The following is a 17,761-nucleotide window of genomic DNA, read 5'->3' as shown; positions in this document are numbered from 1 at the left end:
ACGACACCCGCGAAATTACGATGCGATTACCTATTATCTGAATTACCTGAGGAATTCGAGTAAGCCGCGCACGGAAACCGCGTTGTCCGAGAAGTACTGGCCATGCGATTCTAGCGAGCCGTGAATTGAATTTCCTTTCCCACTCTTATTTTATATAGAATCCGTTCTCGCGAGTATTCATCTTTCTTTGTACTTTTGTTTATTTGAATAAATTGTTAATCTTTTCTGAATCTTCTGTCTGTGTCGATTATTTGCTTTGCGTTGTGAATTGCTACTTTTCCCCAAGGACCCCGCCCTCTACCTTTTGTATCTCAGATGAGCTGAGTAGTCGGACCGTCCTCGGTCATTCGTTTCCCTCGTGTACTCTAAATTATAGTTGCGTTGCATCACGATCGCGAGAATCGACAAAAATAAAGTCAATTAATTCGACGGTACTTTGTACCTGGCGCCCAGTTCATTCTCGCAGCCGGAGAGTCATACGGGAAGGAGCGGGTGAGCCGAGAAGGGACTAAATCGCACCCTTGCGGGAAAAATCTACGTTACAAAACCTACTATTTTCATAGAAAATTACGTATATTGTAACGTAACGCTCACGCCGACCTGGCCTGAACGCCGCCACGCGTCGGTTCGAGCTACCTTAATTTTAAAAAGAGCAGGTATGAAAGAAACGTGAGAACGCGGAATTTCGATTTTGAAGAATTTAGCAATTCCGATTTATTCAATTTTTATTGATTTCACAGGATAAATTTGTTTTTTGATTTGTGGTCGTGAAATGTTCACGATCGCGCTCGCCAATTGTGAAAAATTTTGTTTCACTCGCCGTTTCAAACAATTTGTAATTTACACGCGTTTTTCGCCTATTTTCAAAATAATAGTTTCGATAATTCAATCGTGTTTCGATTTTATACAATAAAAGAAATTATTATAGGTTTGACGCGATATAACCTCAAATTCATACCGCGGCCTTTTTAATTATTTGAAATTTACAAAATTTACAAACTTTACAGAAATCTCGGTTTTGTTTGACTCGGACTCGATTAGTTTCAACTTTGAATTTAAAAAGAGAATTTACAAATTTACAAGTCAATTTACAAGGAAAATCATTCCTGATTAAAGCAGGCAAAAGAATAATAAATAAAAAAAAATAGGCTCAGTTAAGGAACAAACCTCAGACTATGGGATAGAAACGTCGCCGAATCCCTCCGAGAGTCTGAGCATTTGGAAGGTTAAGGTAACTTCCCGTCCACGTGTTATGGGATCGAGACGTCGCCGAATCGCTCCGAGAACTCCGTGCAACGGAACGCTTGGAAAATTTAGAGGTTAGGGGTGGACCCTGGATTACGGGATCGAGACGTCGCTGAATCGCTCCGAGAATCCAGGCATCCAGGAAAATTTAGGATAGGTTGGATTGCTTGCTAAAATCAAGAATGTTTGAGGTCAGCCTTTTTGTTCCGAGTCAGAATTTTGAGGAAGGACTGCCTCCCGAATGAGTCGTGCAGCGCTTCTTATACCCGTGTCCCCACCATAAAATTATCAAACGCCGAATTTTCGATTTTCGGATCGGTTCTGCGCATCTTTTCGTAACGCCTTCTCTGATTGGCCCGTTGCCATGATTCACGCTCGCCCGTTGGTTGCGCGGGCTAACATACGATGCGCGGACTACCGCTTTTTATGATTTTCAGCTTGTTCCGATTTTCAATAATAAAAACTTCGATTTGATCCGTTATTATTTCATTTTCTTCATTTTTTAACATTGTTAGTTGTTTTAATATGATTCGAATAATTACAATTGCTAAAAGTCACGTACGCGTCCTATAGCCCATTAACGCTCTATCCGCGCATGCGTCATAAACACGCGTCTTGTTTTATTTGAATTGACACCAATTTTCTAAAAGAAATAATCTTTTCCTTATTTTTCTTCGATTCGTTATAATTTTCCGCTTCATTTGAGCCTAGTTACAATATTTTACGAAATCGCGTTGAATTTTAATTAACAAAACAAAAAAATATAATAGTTCGAGTTTTTAATACGCGGCGCCGCTAGTGTCGCGCTCCGCCGCTTGTATCGGACCTTTGTATTGCCCTCCAGTACGGCCGCCGCCGGCCAACAGTGACGCGTCTCACCGGTCGTTGTACGCGCTCGGTCAAAACATCGCGCCGCGTCGCGATGTTTTTCGTGGTTAAGTTCGGGTTCGAGTATTTCGTCACAGTATTTCATACTATTTTTCGATTTATTTCAGATTTCAAAGTATACAAATTCAGAAGACGAAGCATACTTGAAAGTCCTTCCTGCGTTTGCTCTTGAAGCATTGTCGATCCCTCATTCGAATGCCCTCATACGAACGAGTTTTTAGCAAGGTCAACTTGATTAAAACGAAATCGTTTGATTACATCCTCAGTCAACGGCTGTTTACTCACGAGTGAATGTATTAAACACAGCATAAATGCTGTAAAAACATAGAGACAAGTACATTTATGTCCTAAGGGCAGTCACCGGTAAAATCATGGAAATCAATGTTTGTACAACTTTTAATTCAAGAAACAAAATATTGTCAAATAAATGCAGAAGTTGCCAAGCACATCGTATTATGAAAAAAAAATATATATATATATTAGGATAAGATCGCCTAGAGGAGAGCAGTACTGGGGGAGTAGCGATACTCTCCGAGGAAACTTGACCTCGGTACTAAAAAACTAACCAGACAAAAATAAAAATCATTCAGATATTTAGCGTCCTCCTGCTATACAAGCCGGAGAACGTTTTTGGCCGCAAGGACCGGCGAAGTCCCCCCAGAAAATCAAAATTATTTTCATTACGTGGGTTTGCCCTCAGCAAACACCACCCAATTAAAACTTGGCCGCCCGGACCGGCGATGTCCGACTTCTCTCATAATCTCCCGGTTTTCTAAGCATTTAAAATTTGAATAAAAAAAGAAAAATAACAAAACAAAAAATATCATAATTAAATTTTTCAGTAGAGTCAGCCGGTGATGAAACAGCCTAGCGTGAGGTAACACTCCACTAGAGCATCTGAGGCATCAAAAAAAAACAAAATAATAATAAAATCAACAGTTTAAGCAAACCGAGTCCAGCACACAAACCCCCCCCCCCCCCCCCCCCCCCACTTTCACTAGTTATGAAAAACGTTACAATATAAACGAAAAAAAATTGTACGCAAAAAATTACAACCACAAAAAATGCAAAGAAAAAAGGTTTCAAAAAGAAATTGCGACCAAAAAAATTAAAATCACAAAAATTAAAAACAAAAAAATGACAAACAAAAAAAATTATAAACCACTAAATACAAAAAACAAAAAAAATTTGGCCGTTGTACTTGGCGTTTTTTTTTCTCGTTAATATTACCTAATTTACCTGTATTCACGAATTCGATAGTCAAGTAAAACACATCTTTTTATTTGTTTGCACGCGGTTTGAAGTAGTCTACTTTCCCTCGCTAGGTGTGTAATATACTATTTGAATTCGCCTTCGTCTTGGTCAAAAGCCTCGGCAAGTCTCCCCGGCAGAGAGACCGTGAATATTCTATGTTAGCGATGTATCGTTTTCCAAATTTCATTTTCACCGATCGAATATGATGAATTGGATGATCAGTTTTAACCTCAAGTTCAATCAGTTTCTTCGTTGGTATGTTGTTTTCCAAGGTAGCAACTTTATTCAAAGATGTGAACTCCATTTTTTTTTCGAAGAGTGATTTTTGTGTTTTTTCGTGTGGTTAAGAAAATAAGTATGGTAAAGATTTTCGTGTGGTTAAGAAAAGAAACTCGTCTGCTTTCGGACTATTGCAGTAACTGAATGACGATGTTGCTCTCGATTCTTCCTCTAGAACTTTTGACGACTATTCCCCCTCTACCTCTTCTCTATCGCAACATTCAGCTGCAATTCTGAACTCTCGACATTTTCTATAATTGTTTCGTATACGAGCATCAATGTGATCCTCCATCGGAGATGTATTCCAATGATTACAATATCGTCGGAACGATTGAATTTGAACGTCAGATTTGTAATAATATGGTAAACGCTCCCACAGAATATCCACAAAATCACTGAAATATTTCTTGAACGTTGATGGTGATATAATCAGGAGTACTTCTGTCGTCATTTCACGAGGGTTTCTTATAAAATAAATTACATAAATATTCACTAGTTGCTCCATGATCAAACATTTTTCACAGTCCTAGAGTAACGGTCCTAGACTATCAACATGAGACCGCACCCATGGTGGATTAAAATGATCGTGAAAATATTGATGACTGAACCTCATCATCACTTTGCAAATGTTCAGGTAATCGCTCCCATAATGAAGGAATGTATCTGCTATAATATTTTATGAACAGAACCTTAGAAATCGATTCGAGTTTATTTTTAGTCAGCGTCCAAGGTTCTTTCGATGGATGAACTATATACAAACTCATGCATCTATCCATCTTGAGATCAACTTTGAAAATGAAATTTTGAAAAACAGTTCAGTTTAAAAAAGTCCATCACTCAAGTTTTTCATTTTTCTTCTCTCTTTCACGAATATTCACCATTCTCTCCCCAAACGAGACATCGTTCTCTCTCTCTCTCTCTCTCTCTATTATTATTATATTAATATTATTATACCAGTCGATCTCTATATAGCTAATCTAATAGCTAATCTAATATAGCTTATCTTGTTATCATTTACTTTAATATGCGTTATTGTCACATTAGCACTGGCATTATTACGAACAAACTAATTGTCGGTCAAAGCGACCAATAGTGGTACTCAATATCTTTAGTTTATTTTATTTTTATATTTTGTTATGTTATTATATGTCACTTTTTCTAATTCTTTTTTCAAATTCTGTATCTTGTCTACTTGCCTAAAAGACATTGTCTAAGGCATAATATATACCCTAGGGAAAAAAAGGTTGGGACAAGTACATTGATGGTCTCTTGTTTCTGGATGACATAGAAAAAAGATTCAGAACCAGAAAAAAAATTCTATAGAAATAATAAACGAAAAATTGAAAAGTTCAAAAAAATTCAACAAAAATAAAAAACAATCGAAAAGTTCTGTAAAGAAAAATAAAAAAATTTCAAAAAAATTCTTAAATATTGAAGACATTGAAAAATGTACTATCCAAGTTACATGCAGTATAAAAATGTATGATATCAATTGGAGGCCAAGTTTTTATTGATAATTTGGAATATTTATCGAACAAATTGGAAACTTTAATGAAATTCATGATAATTATTTTCACGAAAAAAGTTAATGAAAAAAAGTCATAACGGAAGTTACGTGCAGTACTAAAATGTATTATATCAATTCGAGGTCAAGTATTTATCAGTTATTCGAAATATAATCTCCGGCGACAAATGAGCGTTGAGAATCCTTGTCGGGCTCACAACGTTTTATCAAAATTACTAAAAAATTAATGGAAATAAAATCATTAAAAATTCACATGAAAGTCATTCGTTACTTCAACAAGGTACACACTTTAAAGAATCGATTCCCCTCCGACTTTCAGGATCCCCTGCTATTATTCACAACATTCAACTTCGATTGGATCGGTACAAATTTTGTTCAAATACGTCTTAAACGTACTTGTCCGGCCCATCACTTTTTATTCAAATTGCTCATTCGAAAACAAATCATGGCTGTTCTATAATGACAAATATAATAAAATGGATAGAAATAAAAATAATATCTCCAAGTAATTTGAACTTGATTGTTCGCAAGTTCGTATAGCAATAACCACTTCTCATTTTCTTCAGTGAACACATACCATTCGGTAAGAACCAATGAAAATGAGAAATAATTAGGCGCATTACTAGAAATTTTCGAACCTACTCAGCCATGCAATGTTTTTTTTACTATAGTCACGTACACATTTTGATAAATATCACTAGTCGAGTACGACACGTGGATTCCTGGAATTTGAAGAAAAATGATTTTGTTGTGAATTATGACTCCATATAATATAAATAGATTAATCAACTTCATCTTTCATTTTCGTTTCATTTTGACAAGAGCGATTCGAAGGAAAATTATTTTCTCGGGAATTACTGTTCCTTAATATTAACACATGCATTAACTTCGTTTTTGATTTGTTTTCGAATGGGCAATTTGAATAAAAAGCGATGGGGCGGACAAGTACGTTTAAGACGTATTTGAACATAATTTGTACCGATGCAATCGAAATTGAATGTTGTGAATAATACCAGGGGATCCTGAAAGTCGGAGGGGAATCGATTCTGTAAAGTGTGTACCTTGTTGAAGTAACGAATGACTTTCATGTGAATTTTTAATGATTTTATTTTCATTAATTTTTTAGTAATTTTGATAAAACCTTGTGAGCCCGACAAGGATTCTCAACGCTCATTTGTCGCCAGAGATTATAAACCATAAACTTCCCCAAGGAAAAAAAAGGTTGGGACAAGTACATTGATGGTCCCTCGTTTGCTGATAATTCCATCCATAAAACAAACTTTAAAAAAAATTTTTATAAAAGATTGCCAAAAAAATTATTTTATAAAAAAATACAGAACAATTCGAAGAAAATTTTACAAATCTTGAAAAAACATTATCTTTAAAAAAAAACTAACCCGTATCTATTTTTTAAAGTGTCAATAGAATCAAATAACGGGTAAAAAATAAAAACCGAAAAATCGCACTTAAAATCATTTTGGAAACCGATGCCTCATTCTTCTTATTTGATTCGAAGGGCTAAATCAATTTAAAAAAATTCCATCCAATTTACGTGCAGCATTAAAATTTATTATATCAATTCAAGGCCAAGTATTTTCTAATAAATTGAAAAAAGTTACTATTTGAGTTATGTGTAGCACTAAAATTTATGATATCAATCGAAGGACAAGTAATTTATGAGTAACTCCAAATTTTAACATTATGGAATTGTTCTAAGAAGCTTTTAATTCAAAAAAATCACATGCAAGCTGGTCATTTCTTACTCTATGGTGGCAGAGACTTATAAGAAAATCGATTCTTTTCCGACTTTCAGGAACTTCTCATATTATTCACAATATTCGACGTCGATTGGATCGATACAAATTATGTTTAAATATGAGTTAAAAGTACTTGTCCGGCCCATCACTATTTATTCAATAAAAAATCAATCATAAAAAAAACGAAAATGTACGGCAGCATCCGGTTAAAAATTTTTTGAAATGCGATTCATTATCAGTTTAATGTTCTTAATAATAGTATAGGTTAGGTTTTATTCCGAATGGAATTCGTTCGCTGGAAGAATAAGTGGGAAGTAAAAATTGCCATCATTGAATATAAACTGGAAAGTTATTTTGGAAGCTTGAACATATATATTATGTACAGTTTTTTTCATTTATCGATGCAGAATAATATTCCTTGTATATTGCGGAACAATTTGTTTCCGTTTTTTATTAAATTAGTGCAATTAGATAAAAATTACTTGAAGATAATTCTCTCAATTCCCTCTGCATGAATACTTGTGATCCATCGGTTCTAGATAAGCCCTGATTTTTATTTTGAGAAACAATTTAAACGGAAAGGGGCCGGACAAGTACTTTTAACACATATTTAAACATATTGTGTCGATCCAATCGACGTTGAAGTTTGTGAATAATACCAAAGGATCCTGAAAGTCTGAGAAAAATCGATTTTCTTATAAGACTCTGTCACCATTGAGTAATTCACCAATGATTCGCCTTCATGTGATTTTTTTTTTTAATTTAAAAACTTCTTAGACCAATTTAATAATGTCAAAATTTGGAGTTACTAATAAATTACTTGTCCTTCGATTGATATCATACATTTTAGTGCTGCACGTAACTCAAATGGTAACTTTTTTCCATTCATTAGAAAATACTTGGCCTCGAATTGATATAATAAATTTTAATGCTGCACGTAAATTAGGTGGAATTTTTTTCAATTGATTTAGCTGTTCGAATCAAATAAGAAGAATGAGGCATCGGTTTCCAAGTTTTTTTTTATGGATGGAATTATCAGCAAACACGACACCATCAATGTACTTGTCCCAACCTTTTTTCCCTAGGGGAAGTTTATGGTTTGATATCACGTCTTTTATCTCGAAAATACCTTATTTGTGTTTTGATGACTATATAATTTTTATTTAAATTTCCATGAATTATTTACGAATTACTGCTTATAACGTTGGTTTCCACGAAAAAAGACCTATTTTTCGTCAAAATTGTGCTGGAAATATTTCGTCACAGGTCTGTCCCTGGACTTTGGCGATTCTTTTCTTGTACTCGGATATGTTTTGTCAATTAGGAACCAAAGAGCACAGTGGAAAGCGGGTTGGAGGCCAGGATATGATTTTCCGCTTATAACGTTGGTTTCCACGAAAAAAGACCTATTTTTCGTAAAAATTGTACTGGAAATATTTCGTCACAGGTCTGTCCTTGGACTTTAGCGATTTTTTTCCTTGTACTCTAATATGTTTTGTCAATTAGGAACCCAAGAGCATGGTGGAAAGCGGGTTGGAGGCCGAGATATGATTTTGGCTTGTAACATCTGAGTCGTCGAAAAAAGACTGATAATACCGCACAATCAATATACTAGTGAAGAATATTATACACGAATGCTGTAGGATTGTAATATATTTGATATTTTCTTACGGTTCGAAATCATTTTCGTTGTGTGATTTAAGAAGTTTTGTTTACATTTTTTGTGGTATAATGCGAAAACGAGCAATCATCAATGTAATTGTCCAAATTTTTTTCTCCGAAAGAGGATTTTTACGGCTTGATATCAAATCTTTTTTCTGTGGTATAATTCTAAACGACAAAAAATATTCTTAAATAAGATTTTCTAAAGTTCTCAAATGTTTCTATTGTGATATTTAAAAATAATGTCTCCAATGATTTTCTTTAAGTTTTGTACAATTTATAACAGTTAGAAATTCTTCGAATGTTTGAAGTGATACCCTCAATTTTTCAACCATTTCGAACGGTGTCCATAATTTTGTGGGATGAAAATCATTTTCCATAAGGTTTTTCAATATTTTGTATCATTGTGGAATTTTCCCCCGTCATTTATAAATTTTGTTTTTAATAGTTTTGATGAAATCATTGTGAATAAAGAAAATATGAAGATTTTTCAATGAAACGAATTTTTCGATTGATTTTCCTTAAAATTTGACAGAAAGAGAAAGAAAAAATATATATAATGTTCACCAAGTCCACCAGAATTCGCAATTTTCACATATGTTTATTGAATTCTAATGCTAGCAATTTTTATTTCATTTAAAAACGTGCTTCCAAGGACTTTTTGAAGCAATCTTTTCCATTCGTATTATCATGCCCAGAGATGGAAAGTTGACGCACCCACGTCGAAGCACAAAATTTTCAAACTCTGCATGTAGCCACCAAGGTTCAACCGGACAAAAGAAAAAGTATGAAGTGCGTCAAGACCAACAGAATTGCTTACTTTTTAATATGAGCATTGCATTTTGAAAACATAACTTCTTATGCCATTCATGAACAGGCCATCGCTAAATTTTTGTAACATTCATCATTATATTTTTTATTATTGATTATTATTTATAATCCATATCCAAATCCTATAATTCATGTATAATTTTTATTATTTGTAGATATCCATATTCCATAATCAAAAATAGGAAGTACTATTACCTGGCATGCATGTCAATACACAGAATTTTCCAAGTTTGCAAAAATCCGCTGTGATTTATTCATCTAAATTTTGATACAGACAGAAAAAATTACGACTGATTCATAAAATTTATTATGCCAAAACTAAAAGGAAAAAAGACAGCGCACTTGTGAAAGTGAACAAAACTCATAATTGTTTCATGTATCTTCATTCGTTCATATATTACAGTAGGAACCAAAAAGAGAAAAGATTGGCACACCTACCGCTTCGCAGGAATATCAAAGTTCATAGATACTCGCTGCGCACCAGTAATACCAACGTTGGTGCTATGGGACAAAAAACTTCAAAATTACCCAAACCACATTTTTGAAACTTATTATGGCATATTCAAGAAATAAAGTGACAAATACGCTGCATGTTGAAGTAAATCAAATAATGTAATTTAGTATGTCTCCATGGTTATACCCAGACAAAATATTTGATCACATCCAAAAATGATCAGGCATAGACTCACTCACATGAATTTTTCAATCCATAATACCAATCGTAAACATGGTCTGGAAATACTCAATATACATGCCGTTTCATAATGTTACCAAACTTGATTAAGAGGTATTCATTGCATTTCAAAGATACAAATTTTGATATCACGAAAAATAAGCAACCAATGACTTATTGAAATAAATTTGCAAATTCGTCATGCAACAATTCAAGTGAATATCTATGTATTTACATAGCCCAAAGATTTTTTATAACTCGGGTTTATAAACAAGCAATCATGAAAACTTTTTGTTATGAATTTTCCAATTTATTGAAATCAATATGAGGAAATAGAAATACGAATGTCACTCGAATTGTCTAGAGAATGAATAGAAATTGTTATGGATATACTGTAAGCTAAGGAGGTAGGAAAAAGGGCCCGGTGAATACAGCCAAACGAAATGAAAGAAAATATGACAACAATACATTGAATTGGACACTTTTACTTGACCAAAGTTTTTCAAAATTTATTTGCATTCATTTACATACAACCACACATATTTTTTCTATAATGTAATAACACAAAATAAAATTTATGTTTGGAAAGAACGTTTGAGAGGTTATAATGAGCGAAAGTTTTTTTTTCTCACATAACTCCCGTTGAAAATTTTTAATGAACCAGAACCAGGATTGCAACAAAATTATGTCATGAATAAACGTAAAATCAAAGAATTTGTACAAGGAGAACTTTCCCAATACTAATAAATGTCCTATATAACAAATACTCGCGAACCGATTACGATGAGAATAAACTAACCTACATGGTTTTCACAAAACTTACATAACATTTTTTTTATAATCACATAAGAATTTTGAATCGAATTCATACAGCTCGCACTGTTTCTCCGAAATTTTATCATTTAGATCGCTGTTGGTATTAATTTGCTCATGCCATCAAAAACTGACAGATGGTTGAACAATATATCACGCCAAAGTCACTATATGACTGGTTTTCGTAATACTGCATGTATGACACCACATACCACTATTTTTAATAAAATAAATAGATATTGAACACTTTATTAGATGAAATTTTTTTTTCACCCCGCACTTCGTAATGTCGAAAATCCGTTTATTATAACATCAAAAACTGACGGCTGACTGATGGCATTGTATATATAGGTATATATTCATAAACTTTATTCCGCTGAAACGGTACAGCGGCACCTTTACAAGACTACCACAAAAATAGTCTACCTTTAAGAATCTCTACCGATCGATTTCCACCAAGGAAATGTCGACCTACAAAATAACATTATCACGTCTGAAACTACCAAAATTTTTTCACTACCATAGTAAAGTTTACCAGCGATAGATCACTACCATAATAAATCTCTACCAACCCAATCTCTACCACTATCCTACTTTACTGACGAAAGCTATGCCACAGCCATGTCTACCATCATAATTGTCAACCGCGAAAAAATCTTTACCAAGCGTCATACCTACCATTGATGAAGATAAATTTTTACCGTCGATAACAACTCATCATTTCATATTTTTTTCAAAAAGTCTTCATAAATAGCGGCATCAATCATTAACATAAAAATTTGCGCGAAGCATGGTAGTGAACCATTTTGAGTGTTAAAAGGTTATGAAGCCGAAGCTGTCATATTATTATATTTTCTGGATTTAACATTTTATTCTTTTAATGTCAGGTCATGTTAATTTTATCATATACATACAAAGCAAATTAAAATTATCGTAGTCAATTATGTGTCATCTAACTTCGTAAGATATCGATAAGCTGTGCTAAAATAAAAATATATGAATATAAGTAAATTAAAAACATTTGTCACTCTAAGGATGAGTAGAAAATTTCTCTGTTCGTCTGATACGGCTCAGCACAAATCGGACATATTGATTTAAAGGAAGGGTCGCGTTGTTTTTTACCATCGTCTAATATATCTCGGCCCAAATTGCATTTCATGCACAGACATAAATGACCGCATGGTAAAAATAAAATTTTTGGGCGGTTTATTAAACAGCAAACACAAATTCCAGCTGTTCCTGACGCTACTACATCTTGAGGGAAATCCAAGACTTGTAATTGTTCATAAATGGCTGGTTGTTCTGGTTCGATTTCATCAAACATATTCACTGGAAAGGGTTCATCTGCTAAATGAAAATAGCCAAATCAATGAAATGTAACAATAGGAAGAAATGTTTTATGCAAATAAAATTGTAAAAAAAGATAAGTATATACCATCAGCATTTTCCTCTGTATTTGCTACTAGCTCATTAGCCACAGGTTGAGCAGCTTCCGGAGCTTGCTGACGATGATGCTCTTGTTGTAAATCATGAGGCAGCTGTTGAACGTTGACCACATCTTCAAATTGCAGTTCTGTGTCGATGAAAATATTGATCATTATTATTGTAATTATAATTATTTTTACAAATCTGATAATCACCATTGTTCGTTTCCATTGCCTCAGCTACTGTTGTATGCTCTTGATGTGTACCCTGTTCTTTGTTTGTGTCTATTGGAATATCAACAATTTCATCAGCCGGCACAAGGTCTTCTAATGTGAAAGACTCGTTACTTCGTCGATGTGGATTTCTAATTCGAGCAGAAGGATTCCTTCGGCGGTCTTGGAAGTTCCTTTTCCGGAGGTGCGGTTCACTGAGAATATTCTGTTGATGTACAGGATAATATGCATGCTGTCTTGGATGGGTTCTGGAAGCTCGAGGATACTGATGATCGTCAGGGTATAAATCTTCCACGTCCGGTAGTTCGTCAATTTCGTTATAATTTTCATCTGCAATCAATAATTAAAATTTGTTTTAATCTTATGCCTGGAGAACGAACGGTTCGCCGAATCAAATATTTACCGTCCAATCGTAAGTTTGCCTGGTGAATGGCGATGTCGACTTTCCGTTTCACGACTTCTCTTAAAAATTCATGCATGCTTATTCTGTAATTAAAAGGAAAAGTAATGAAATTAATTTTTATTATACTTGTTCTTAAATTTATCAATGCAAAAATTTGTTTGCCAATATTATTAAATATACCTTCCAACGCGAAGTCGATTTTGGAACGATTGTATCCGCGTATCAATAATAAGTTGGGATCTTTTTCGATCCATCGTTAGATCATGTCCTTCTTGTATTCTGTTGAACTTTAAGGTCTCGTCTTTGATTATATTAGACATTCCAGCTATTGTGAAAAGGAAGATTAAGGAGTTTTCATACACAATGGACGAAAGTAAGTAAAAAGGGAAAAATATTAATATAAAAATGTTATTAACAATTTAATAATTACAGTGAACAGAGGGAAAAACATGGGAATCTAAATTAATGATAATAAGCATAGAACCTTTATTAATTATATTCAAATTTTATACTTACAGATGAACTTGAATAAATTGGGACGAGTTCCTCCTAATTTTGTCAAGATACGTCGGTTGCATGATTCAGAAAAATTATTGGTTCTTGCAACAGAACCAAAGACCGAGACGTATTCTGGATGAGAAATCCATGTTTCTCGTAGATAATGAATAAAGTTTTTCATTCGAGGGAAAAGTCTGGTGAATCGTTGTGACTGCTCATAAATGACTTCGAAAGCTTCCGGAAATTTCTCTGGTGGAACCAACGGCAGAGCCCATGCCATGTATAAAATATTTGGCGGTGCTTCGTTCAAGTGCAATCTACGCCATTTCCTGGTCACACTCTATTGAATTTAATGGTGAACATTATTTAATTATTATTCTATGAAATCGTAGGTTACAATTTTATTTCCAACGTACGCATTTAAGTTGTGAGAAAAAATATCGGTTATACTTACTCGAGTTTCATGGAACCAACATCCTACGTATCTTGCCTGTGGAAAAACTATCCGAATGGCTTTTATAAGAGCCCTTTCGAAATCTCCTGAAATTTCTCTGATATTTTCTTTCAAACCAGGAACTTTATCGCAGAGAAAATTCAAAATTGCTACGTACATTTCAGCTGTCCTCCGTTCACATAGAACGAAGAATGGAGAAATACCCTGTCATTAAAAAAAAATGTGAATAAAAATATTTAAAAAAAAATAGAAATAAAACAACGGTAACAGCAAAGTAATTACCACATCCATCAATCTGAAATGGACTATAAAAAGTTGTGCACATCTAGGCTGGTCAGGAACAGACTATAAGGAGTAAAAGTAATCTTATTTTCTTATACCCATTAATTACATATAATGAACGAAAATTAACATAAATTAACGAAAAAAAACTTACACGAAACGTGCCATCCATGTGTAATTCTGTTAAATCCGTCATTGCTTGAAGAATTGTTTTGGAACCAAACACATATCCCAAGCTATCATCGGTCCCTTGCACTTCTCCAAGATAAATGTCTTTTGCATCTTGAAAATCATCGAGCATGAAACCGAGATGAGGAATGGTTCTGGGAAGTAAGGGCCGGTGTTTCCGCCGTTCCCTATCGACAATTTTTCGTCCCACCAGTGGATGGATAAGATGGGCAATATCCATAAACCTTTAATTTATTATAAAACTATTAAAATATTTACTTATATATATATATATTACCTGGAAAATTATAATTCGTAATATCCACGAGCATATCATGGATAGCCGTGTGTTATTGACCCTCACCGTCGACAAACTGCATTGAAGACTTCGTTTGGTGGATCCTGACTTATCGTTGCATGTCTCTTCAACTCCTTCTTCATACTTTCCAATCGTAGTAAGTTTTCAAGATTCCGCCGTGGATGCGAGTGTTGCCCTGTTATAACTATATCTCCGTTTACTGACACTTTGCTAACCACTGGACATCGCGATTGTGTGGTCCTTTGGGAACATACGTATTTATTTTCGTCTTCTTCGAATCTGACGTCTCGGTGGTAAATATGGCCTTCATGGAGGAAACGCAAGCTGCTTACACGTTGGCCCGGAACCACGATCATCGTAATCGAACTATTTTTCGACGCCTCTATTATAACTATTAAAATATTTCATTAGCACAGAAAACAAAAAGCACGTCGTCATAGCAACTATAATATAAAACAAAAGATCGTCGAAACTATCATTTTTTTAACGAACATTCGTATGATGAACCATTCATTATATACAAGCACACCGATACTGAAAATGAAACACTAGCAACAGAAATAAAACACTTTCAGTTACAATGAATTTTTATTGTTACATTTCATATTAGTTACAATGCCATTTATTAATATAAATTGGCATTCATATAATAATTTGTTGAATACCAAGGGAAGACGATTTTATTTCGTTAGGATATAGGTTTATTTACGTTAGGATATAGACATAATTAATAATATTTCATTATTCACAGTCTTTGTAGAATCGTCTTAATAAGCCGTAATTTTCCCAATAATGTTTACACCAACGATCTTCTTTCGGAACCTTTCGAATTTCCTGAAAAATGTATAAATTCTGTTAGGTTATTTGTAATTTAATTGAAATAATAATAATACTTGATAACTTACCTCGAATTTATCAATTAATAAACACCACCGATCGTACAGCTCCAGCGGGGTTTTTTGTCTCCGAACAAAAATTGGTTCCTCAGCCATTTTGCTACAATTAATTTAACGCAAAAACTTAGAAAGTATGATACTTTGAAATGATTAATTATTTTTAAACCAAAGATAAAAAACACTTACCCCCAAATGTCCTCATTAACAACATATTTGACATGACTCCATCGTGTCCGAAATAGATTGTCATAACTGAAAGCTCTCAATAATATCAGTTTTTGATCTTCTCCCAACGTCCCTGCAATGAAATAAAAAATTAATGCAAAACTTTAACTATTATTTACACTTCCATGAAGGTTTCGTTACAAATTTTTTTTATTATTTTACATTTACTTTAATTGCAATTGCTTACAAGTTCGTAGATCACGCGCCCACGTATGTTCATTTCGGTACATCTTCGATGCAGCAACAATCCCGAATGTGCAATTCAGCTACAGAAACCGATATATATCTCATTGAAAATAAAACACAACTGATGAAAAATTTGACAATTAATCGTGCAAGTTTGATTTGGGCTCTTACATTTGACATTCAAAATGGCTTCCTGCAAAATTTTCTTTCGATGCTGATTAAAACCGTCATCTGTATTAATACAATACAATTGATACAAATAAATGATAGTTTAATTCAAAACGGTTCACTACTGTGCTTCGCGCAAATTTTTATGTTGATGATTAATGCTGCCATCTATGGAGACTTTTTGAAAAAAATATCATGAAATGATGAGTTATCGACGGTAAAAATTTATCTTCATCAATGGTAGGTATGACGCTTGGTAAAGATTTTTTCGCGGTTGACAATTATGATGGTAGACATGGCTGTGGCATAGCTTTCGTCGGTAAAGTAGGATAGTGGTAGAGATTGGGTTGGTAGAGATTTATTATGGTAGTGATCTATCGCTGGTAAACTTACTATGGTAGTGAAAAAATTTTGGTAGTTTCAGACGTGATAATGTTATTTTGTAGGTCGACATTTCCTTGGTGGAAATCGAGCGGTAGAGATTCTTAAAGGTAGACTATTTTTGTGGTAGTCTTGTAAAGGTGCCGGTACAGCGAGTGTCCTGACCAATCACAACTCATTATTTCTGTAGCCGGGATCCCGGGACCCGAGCTTCCATAGAAATGGGTTATAGCTGGCATCAAGAGGCCTTTGATGGTGTTCTGTACAGACACGGTAAATCCATAAATGTGTTAGTAACTTTTGCATAATCTTGAACCTGTGCAAAGTTTTTTCTCAGCATTTACGCTACTGATCGTGTTGGTTTCGTGCTCATTCGAAAGGGATTTTGAAAATTAGTCTCCAAACCAATTTTTGCTTTATAAAACATCTCCTGAGCTCTGCAATTTTAGAAAATGACATGCCAGTTTTACCCCCACCACCGCGAATCGTTTTATTCAGAGAAAGTATACTCAGCGAGCCTCGGGCCAGCAGACGACAGGGCTGTCAATGTACTTGTCCCCTTGAACTCGGCGAGCCTCGGGCCAGCAGACGCCAGGGCTGTCAATGAACTTGTCCCGAGACTCTACCGAGTCTCTTGATATCAATTAATCAATCAATCTCTCTCTCTCTCTCTCTCTCTCTCTCTCTCTCTCTCTCTCTCTCTCTCTTGAGATTTGAATCGCTTTCCGAAACGATAAATGGAGTTGTCCAAGATATTTCGCTTCTTCGAAATGAAGTTTCGAATCTTGCGGCTACTCAGGAAAATATGGGTGGTGCAATCACTGAAATACGTCCGGAAGTGACAACACTCAGCGACCAAACTGCATCTATTGCTGCTGAAAATACAGCATTAAATTCGCGGATGGATAATATCGTGGCCAATGTCGCAAATTTGAGTGCACAAATAACGTCACCTGGAATTGTCATTCGAAACTTACCCACGTCTTTGAATGACTCGCCACGCATTCTCGTTGAGAAAATTTTAACATCTCTTGGTACACCTGATTCATCTACTGACATCATGGACATTCGAAGTCTTGAAAAGAAGCCACAAGGTAGCATAGGCGATCGCACATCGACTCCATCTACAGTTGGTTCGAAATCTTTTTTGGTTCGCTTCAAATCTGCTTCGGCGTGTAATGAAGTTTTATTGAAGA

At 34.6% G+C, this 17,761-nt stretch overlaps 1 protein-coding gene across 1 annotated transcript; it reads right to left on the bottom strand.

Moving 5' to 3' along the window:
* Positions 1 to 15,380: 15,380 nt before the first annotated feature.
* LOC122410895 (uncharacterized) lies at positions 15,381 to 16,233 on the bottom strand. Its single transcript, XM_043419363.1, has 5 exons — positions 16,188 to 16,233; positions 16,018 to 16,096; positions 15,792 to 15,903; positions 15,615 to 15,705; positions 15,381 to 15,543 (listed from the first exon to the last, which is right to left on the bottom strand). Exons 1-5 carry the CDS (start codon positions 16,194 to 16,196, stop codon positions 15,451 to 15,453), a joined length of 384 nt encoding a protein of 127 aa, XP_043275298.1. The 5' UTR covers positions 16,197 to 16,233; the 3' UTR covers positions 15,381 to 15,450.
* Positions 16,234 to 17,761: the final 1,528 nt, after the last annotated feature.

This window comes from Venturia canescens, chromosome 5, assembly GCF_019457755.1.
Source record: "Venturia canescens isolate UGA chromosome 5, ASM1945775v1, whole genome shotgun sequence".
Taxonomy (NCBI): domain Eukaryota; kingdom Metazoa; phylum Arthropoda; class Insecta; order Hymenoptera; family Ichneumonidae; genus Venturia; species Venturia canescens.
This window is presented reverse-complemented; position numbering and strand designations above follow the sequence as displayed.